Source organism: Terrapene carolina, unplaced genomic scaffold (genome assembly GCF_002925995.2).
Source record: "Terrapene carolina triunguis isolate 2854851 unplaced genomic scaffold, T_m_triunguis-2.0 Scaffold30213, whole genome shotgun sequence".
Taxonomy (NCBI): Eukaryota; Metazoa; Chordata; order Testudines; family Emydidae; genus Terrapene; species Terrapene triunguis.
The window spans coordinates 1-8,459 of NW_020694564.1; the positions used below are offsets into that span (position 1 = coordinate 1).

The 8,459-nt window shown below is 47.5% G+C and overlaps 1 protein-coding gene across 1 annotated transcript; it reads right to left on the reverse strand.

The window, feature by feature from the left end:
* Positions 1-257: 257 nt before the first annotated feature.
* On the reverse strand, positions 258-5,897 carry LOC113409154 (glutathione reductase, mitochondrial-like; the record flags this gene model as incomplete). Its single annotated transcript, XM_026662769.1, has 4 exons — positions 5,736-5,897; positions 2,669-2,695; positions 870-958; positions 258-327 (listed from the first exon to the last, which is right to left on the reverse strand). Coding segments are annotated over exons 1-4 (345 nt in total), but the record flags the coding sequence as incomplete, so codon positions are not given.
* Between the last annotated feature and the right edge of the window lie 2,562 nt (positions 5,898-8,459).

Below are 8,459 nucleotides of genomic sequence, written 5' to 3' on the forward strand. Positions count from 1 at the left end.
ACAGGAGGAAAAAATGGCTCTCACTGGTTAATGAAGTGGGAATCATTCTTAAAACCACAGAAATGTGCTTTGGCACAGGAGAAGGGTTTTTATAACTATTGGGAACAGAACCTGCACTGACCAAAGATAAAAAACCAAGCTAAACTCTCTTGGAAAGCCTTCATAGGTTCTGGGAAAATATGACAGTTTACAGGGGCATAGAAGAGGCTCTGTCATTTTAAGATCTGTTACTTATACATGAACCAAAATTGACAAACCTTGTTTAAGTTATTTTGATAGATCCCATTCAGGCGGCTCACATAAGCATCACGCTTTTCTTTAATCACTCTGCAATAAAATGTAGTCACTGTCACTATATAAGCCTTTTCTCACTGCTAATAAGAATACACAGCAAAAAAAATGGCGGCTAGCTTTAAAATCCAACCTCATTAGATATGCAAACACATAAAGGTCATCGGATAAAGTCAATGAAAACGCTGCAGGGATGTGGAAGGTGACAGGAAGGGGGGTTCAGGGACATGGAAACAAACCACTATATAGTTGGTTATGTCATTAATGACAAGAGGTTTTCTTGAGCAAGGCCCAGAGCTTGCTGGCAGCTGACTCCCCATCCTGTATGGCACTGGCAAAGCTGGCCCATGGGCCCAGGCATTCCACACTGGCTATGAGGAACATGGAACCAAACTGCAAGCAACTGAGTAAGCCTTGTTCCTCCCTCAGTGCACCTAGGGCATTATAAGCGGACATGGTCTCAGAAATGAACTGCTTATACGTAAAGAAAATACAGTATTTACATAAAACGTATTGTGCTTTAAAAGGATAAGTGTAAACAAGATTTTGCCACCTGGAATACTGAATCTTAGACGTACCGCCAATTAAATTTCACATTGGGGGTTTCAAAGCCATAATCGGCATGATCATGGATGAATTCAAAGTGGACAGCTGTGTTCCACATCACCTGTCACAGAGGTAAAGAGAACAGTAATTCAGCACAGCATTAATGAAAAAAGCATCAATTGTGTCTATAAAAAGCGACAAAGAGTCCTGTGGCACCTTATAGACCAGGGGTCGGCAACCTTTCAGAAGTGGTGTGCCGAGACTTCATTTATTCAGTCTAATTTAAGGTTTCGCGTGCCAGTAAACATTTTAACGTTTTTAGAAGGTCTCTTTCTATAAGTCTATAATATATAACTAAACTATTGTTGTATGTAAAGTAAATAAGGTTTTAAAAATGTTTAAGAAGCTTCATTTAAAATTAAATTAAAATGCAGAGCCCCCCAGACAGGTGGCCAGGACCCGGCCAGTGTGAGTGTCACTGAAAATCAGCTTGCGTGCTGCCTTCGGCACACGTGCCATAGGTTGCCTACCCCTGTTATAGACTAACAGACGTATTGGAGCATAAGCTTTCGTGGGTGTCAATTGTGTCTAGTAATTCAAGATGGTTTAGGTGGAACAACTCAGTTCCATACATTACTATTTTAAATAGGCATTGTTTTATAAATAAGGGCGATGTTAGGCCTTAAAGATCCCAACGCCATGCAGCAGGAAGCTCCTGGAGGCTGTGTGTATGAGGCTGGCACAGTCTGCTCTGCAGGAGCAGGGCCACCACTGCACCATGCACTTGCCGTATTTAGGCCTACCTCTGCTTGCTGGTACAGAGGTGGGAGAGTTCCTAAGCCTACTCCTTCTCTTTGGGGAGACTTGCACCACTGTTTGAACAGCCCCGTGTTCACCTTGACTGCAAGGAGTCAATTGTGTCTGGCCCCTGTGCAGGGGCATGGGGGAAGGAGGCTCCTGGCACTATACTCCACCCTTTGTGTGCTCACATAGAGCTACACAATCTAAACCACAAAGATTTGGAGGGGATTGGGGAGAAGAAACCTCATATCTAAGGCTCTACTTAATTTCTGATATTGCGGATCCCGCAATATTAGGCTTCCACTGCAATTTGGCAGTGGGAGCCCCCGCTCTCAGCCCTGGGTGGCCGACAGCAGGAGCCCCCGCTGCCAACCCTTTGCCAAATTACCACAAATAATGTCATTACTTTGCCACGATTTTCCATGGATTGTCCGCAACTCAGCTGCAATTTTTTGACAATCATCTCGCGATTCAAGTAGAGCCTTACTCATATCTGTAGCACTAAGTTTATGTACACAGTAGTGTTAGGAAAAGTGGCCCTTTTTGATGTGTATCTCTTCATTTCTCATCAGACTTGAAATAGTACCATAGGAAAACAGCTTTTGTGAGACTAAGGAAAATACTAAAACAAATTCTGCTCACAGATACCCTGGTGTAACCTCACTAATGCCAATAGGTCTGCATCCATGGGCCTAAGAGCACAATTTGTCCTTTGGATATTCATTTTACCTGCATCCGAAGAAGTGGGCTGTAGCCCACGAAAGCTGATGCTCTAATAAATTTGTTAGTCTCTAAGGTGCCACAAGTACTCCTGTTCATTTTACCTAGAAACAGTCTAACCAGCCTATTCAGCCTTAGGCAAAAAAGCAAAATAAGGATTGTGGAATGGAGTATTTTTGCAAGTGCCCCTAACTGTAGCTGCACCCTGTTAAGTTTATCTACTCTCCCAACTTCCGTGTTATGAAGAATTGGATGCAGACACATGCATTTCAACACAAAGACAATATGAAAGAAGAAAAAAATCATCTACCTTTTTTGGTACACATCCAACATTCACCTAAGAGAGAAGAATATTAAGTCTACATTTGTCATTATGATAATAAAATCAATACTTAGAAAATGGTAAGTCCACTAACTAAAGCTTCCCAAAATTGATGCCAATTCCGCACCTTTCTCCCACCCCCTACAATGCAGAAATATCAAAATCATTTTGAGTTGGGCAAAGAGACATTCATGTTTGACACTTTAGTTCCTATTACCAAATTCAGAGGTTCCAATCCCACAGGGCTAACTCAGCCCTTCACCCTTCTAAGGTAAGTTAAAAAACATGTATCGTGCCCATTTTAAAGCTGTTGTCTTTCAATGGATTCTTAACAGGATTTCCTGTCTGCTCAGCAAGGATAGTAAAGATTGCATAGCACTTTTTATAAAGGAATACAAATATAGATCAGTGTCCTCAGCTAATACTTCCCCTCTCCCCACTACTGTGTAACTTTGGAGGGAGTGGCCAAGTGATCAGAGCACACAACTGGAAGCCAGCTTTGAGTTCTAATCTCAGTTGTCATTAGCTTTTTCAATTAACCCCTTTTGTGCCTCAGTTTCTCCAACTGTTAAAAATGTAATTATGCTAATATTGCTCTGATATCTTTCAAATGACTGTGTCAGCTTCTATGGGTTCACAACCTTCTGCCCTTGAAGCAAATTCATATTGAACACAAGACCAGTGAACTCACAAACACGTCTTTGGGGTGATAAGCAGTTGTACACAGAGCAATATACCCAGGTCCCAGTCTGACAGCCTAAAACAGCAAGATTCCACCTTGAGACAAAGGCAAGATGACAAACTGCTGAGGGGGTGCACTCAGAGGTCAGAAAAGGGGCAGACTCGCCTCAAACCAAGATACTTACCAAACAGACCTGTTTAAACCAATCACCATGAAGCCACTCCCTCCTTTACTTTCAGATTTATGCAACACTAGTTTGTTCACTCCTCAAAGTAGTTGTATTTCCTGTTTTAACTAGCTGCCAAGTGACATAAAATTCACCCTGACCTTATTTTTAGGAGTGGCAGAGGTATAGGAAATACTAGGAGCTCACAGGAGATTAAATGAGGATTTTTGCTTCCGGTTATTGGCCCTATAATACAAATGTATTCATACTTTTCATTAAAAGTTTTCTTCCTAAAGAGCTTCATCAAAACTTTGCAGCCTTTTTCCTGTCAATAGGCAAGCAAGTACACATACATTGCACAGATCTACCACCCTGTCTGTCTGAAGGAAAGGTACTTCAAAATACTTAAAACACTTTTTCAGGAGAATGTGAAAATAGAAGTGTATTAAAATGCCTACAGTTGCACCAAAACACAGCTCTGTACTCTGCTATATTCTCTTTGCTTTTGCTAGCATAAGAGATTATTTTGCGTGTGTACCGTTTTATCTGAAAAACACAAATCCTCTATTTTATCTACTGTGAACCAGATCCTCAGCTTGTATATACTGACTACACCAATTACGTCAATGAACAATCTGACCCTGTAAGTCAGAAATAAACTGATACTAACTAGCATTGTTTTAGTAACAACTTCTGGTGAAACCTGAGTTTGGTAATATTCCAATGAAGTTACACTAGCTTTCACAACAACACTGTAGCACCATCACCTTCTATGTAAAAAGCTCTATATTCAGGACTTGATTCTGTTCTTAGAAAGATCAGCAAATCTCTCTTAAATGTATGCTGATTTTACAAGATATGTTAAGATGGGCATCTCAAAGAGAGAGAGAAAAATCAGAGCCAATTTTTTTCTTAAAAATCCTACATCGTCTAATTAACTGGGGCAGCAGAGCAGAGTACATTGCTCAGGATGGGCCCCATCCCCTTTATAGGCATGTAAGGAACAATGACTATTGTGAAAATTCAGTAATACAGAACATCCACAAAGCCAGCTGTCCTCGTGAAGAAAGATGTGTGACCAATCTGAGTTGTGCAACACCTGACAATACCGCTTTGTCGACGTGCTGGCATTTTCTCTATTTGTGACAGTCGCTGCAGCTAAATAAAAGGGTTCAAACAAAGAGCTTAGAGCCTAGCAGGTACTGGCACCGCTAAACTGATGCCCACAGAGCAAGGGTGGCATCCTCCTGCCACTCGGTGCACACAAACCACATCTGTTCTTGGAGCTCACTGCCCTTCTACAAGGCTAGTTGAGTTCTGGAAAGAAAACCATAGCTGGCCCAGAGATCTGCCCCAGGTTTACTCATCAGAGCCCCTCTTTGCAGCATGTCGGCACCCTCACCTCCCCAAGCCACATCCATCCAGATACCCCACACCCTCCAGCCACATCCATACACACACATCCACACCCCCAGCCATGTTCATCCATCTACACCAGGGGTTCTCAAACTGGGGGTCGGGACCCCTCAGGGGGGTGCGAGGTTATTACATGGGGGGTCGCGAGCTATCACCCTCCACCCCAAGCCCTGCTTTGCCTCCAGCATTTATAATAGTGTTAAATATATAAAAAAGTGTTTTTAATGCATAAGGGGGGTCGCAATCAGAGGCTTGCTGTGTGAAAGGGGTCACCAGTACAAAAGTCTGAGAACCCCTGATCTATACACACACACACCATCCCCAGTCACATCCATCCACACACACCCCTACCCCCTCACCCCGCCCTCACCCCACCCCCAGCCACACACACCCCTACCCCCTCACCCGGCCCTCACCCCACTCCCAGCCACATCCATCCACACACACCCCTACCCCCTCACCGGGCCCTCACCCCACCCCAAGCCACATCCATCCACACACCCAGCTCCCTCACCTCCCCCTCACTCCCAGACACACCCATCCACACACACCCTGCCCCAGCTCCCCCACACCCTCATCCACATCCATCCACACACACCCTACCCCAGCTCCCCCACACCCCTTCCCAACTCCCCTGCCCCAGCCCCCGCACACCCCTTCCCCCCTCACCCTGCCCCACCCATCCCAGCCCCCCATACCCCTGCCCCAACCCCCCATCCTCACTGCCCCAGCCCCTGCCCCATCCACACACGCCCCAGCCCCCCACACGCAGCCCCGCCCCCCGCACTCACGCAGGTGCCCCCCAGGCGCTGATGCTCCACGACAGCCACGCGGGCCCCGAGCTCGGCCGCGCGCCGCGCGCTCGCCAGCCCGCCCGAGCCGCCTCCCAGCACCAGGTAGTCGAAGGCGGCGGCCATGGCTCGAGGCGGCAGGGAGCGGAGTGCGGGCATGGAGCGAGGGGGGGGGGGGGCGCTGCTGAGTCACGGTGACAGGGCGGGAGCGCGGGGCTGGGGGCGGAGCTCGTAGGGGGCGTGGCTTGGGAGGGCTCCCTGCTCAGGGAGGGAAGGGGCGGGGCTTCGAGGGAAGGGGCGGGGCGTGCTCGGGTGGGGGCGGGGCTCCGGCGGGAGGGGGCTCAGGGCCGAGTAGGGGGAGCCTAGCTGGAGCACGCTGGGCTAGGGGGACCAGACAGCAAGTGTGAAAAATCAGGATGGGGCCGGGGGGGTAATAGGAGCCCATCTTTACAAGCCCCAAATATCAGGACTGTCCCTATAAAATGGGGACATCTGGGCAGGGGGGGGGGGGGGTTCCCTTGATCGCACCGGAGGGGGGTGTTACGACCCCACAGGCTCAGGCCCGGCTTTTAAACAGTCTCTCAGAGCAACCCCCTCCCTTTTAAGGGTAAGTCACGTAGCCTCAGTGCCGCCTCCCCACCCTCCTGCTTCCCACGCTGGGTGACGCCAGGTGAGCTCAGCGCCTGGCAGAGACCTGTCCCCGCGCCAGGGACTCGTCCCGCCCGGCCCGGATGTGCAGTGACACCCAGGCAGCAGTTGCAGCAGAGAGTAGGATTTATTAGTCAGCTGGAGCACCGCAGGGGCAGGCCTTAGGTTGGCGCAGGAAAATCAAGGTTAAAGCATAGTGCGCGGTGGTCCAGCCGGAGCAGCTCGCCAGCCAGGCTGTACTGAACTACACCTTCAGGCTCTGGCTCTCTGACTTTTTTTAGGCAGTGCCAGCTTCTTACAGAAACCCACACGCGTCACACCTTGAGGTAGGGGGTCTCGGCTCAGCTTCCCAGCTGAGAGGCAGGGAATGCCTCCTCCCTCTGGGTCACTGGTTGGTAGGTGTCATTGTCAATGTTCCGGTGATGGAGGTTGTCCCTTGCCTTCTCACATTTTCCATTCAAGGGGGTCAACCTCTGCTAGTCTTTTTCAATGACCCATTCAGTCCACTCAGACAGTTAGAGGACATTCACACAGCTATGTAACTTACTCTGCCCTGAGAGCAAATCATCCTGTTTCCTCCACTGGGTAGCAACGTAAAGTATAGGGGGGAAACTGAGGCACACATCGGAGTAATACAAATATTACAAATTCTCACTTAGTGACAGGGCCATTTGTCATTGATCTCCACAGGGGGAAGGGAGGGGGATTCTCCGCTGATCTCAATGGGGGACATGACAAAGTAGGATTTTCTGGATATTTGAATGAAGCATGTGTACCTCAGTTTCCCTGTGTACTTTACATTGCTACCCAATTGGGGGGGAGGGTTAAGTCTGCACGGAGGGTAGCTCAGGATATGAGGTGTGGGTGTCACCTTCCTGTCTGGGGTGCAACAAATGGGATGTTGTGGAAGTGGCTGGAACCTGTTGAAAGTGACCCCATATGAATGCAGAATCCAAATGATACAATAGGAAGCCCCAGTGAGTAAGCGGTGACCAAGAGGAAGGTTTTCCCTGAACCTCTCAGTAGGGAAGCTGAGCAGAAAAGGCCTGAGATGCGACAGGCAGAAGATAAAGAGTGAGGGCTTGTCTACACTTGAAACACAACAGTGGCACTTCAGTGTAGACATTAGCTACACCAATGGGAGGGGTTCTCCCATCAGTACAGGCAAACCACCTCCCTGAGAGGTGGTAGCTAGGTTGAAGAAATAATTCTAGAGCAGGGGTTACATCAACTTAACTACGTCATTTCGGGTGTGGATTTTTCATGCCCCTGAGCAACATAGCTGGGTCAACCTAAATTTTAAGCATAGACCAGGCCTGGGCTGGGCTTCTGGACGAGGTTGACTCCCTCACCTGGGTCTGACAAAGGGGGTTAGAGAGAGACAGATTAAAAATGGAGTTCACTACCACTTGGGTGGGAGATTGCTCTGGCTTGACTAGATGGACTATGTCTTAACCCTTTTTTTTCCTCTGTGCTAACCTAAGGACTTCTGATGTTGTGTACCAGTTCACTAATAAACCATTGTGGGTAAAAACCTCACTTCTTCAGATGCATAGAGTGAAAGTTACAGATGCAGGCATTATATACTGACTGACACATGGAGAGCAGGGAGTTACTTCGCAAGTGGAGAACCAGTGTTGACAGGGCCAATTCAATCAGGGTGGATGTAGTCCACTCTCAATAATGGATGAGGAGGTGTCAATTCCAGGAGAGGAAAAGCTGCTTCTGTAATGAGCCAGCCACTCCCCGTCCCTATTCAAGCCCAGATTAATGGTGTTAAATTTGCAAATGAATTTTAGTTCTGCTGTTTCTCTTTGAAATCTGTTTCTGAAGTTTTTTTGTTCAATTATAGTGACTTTTAAATCTGTAATAGAATGACCAGGGAGATTGAAGTGTTCTTATGTATGTTACCATTCCTGATGTCCGATTTGTGTCCATTTATTCTTTTGCGAAGGGACTGTCCAGTTTGGCCAATGTACATGGCAGAGGGGCATTGCTGGCACATGATGGCATATATAACATTAGTAGGTGTGCAGGTGAATGAGCCCTGGATGGTGTGGCTGATGTGGTTGGGTC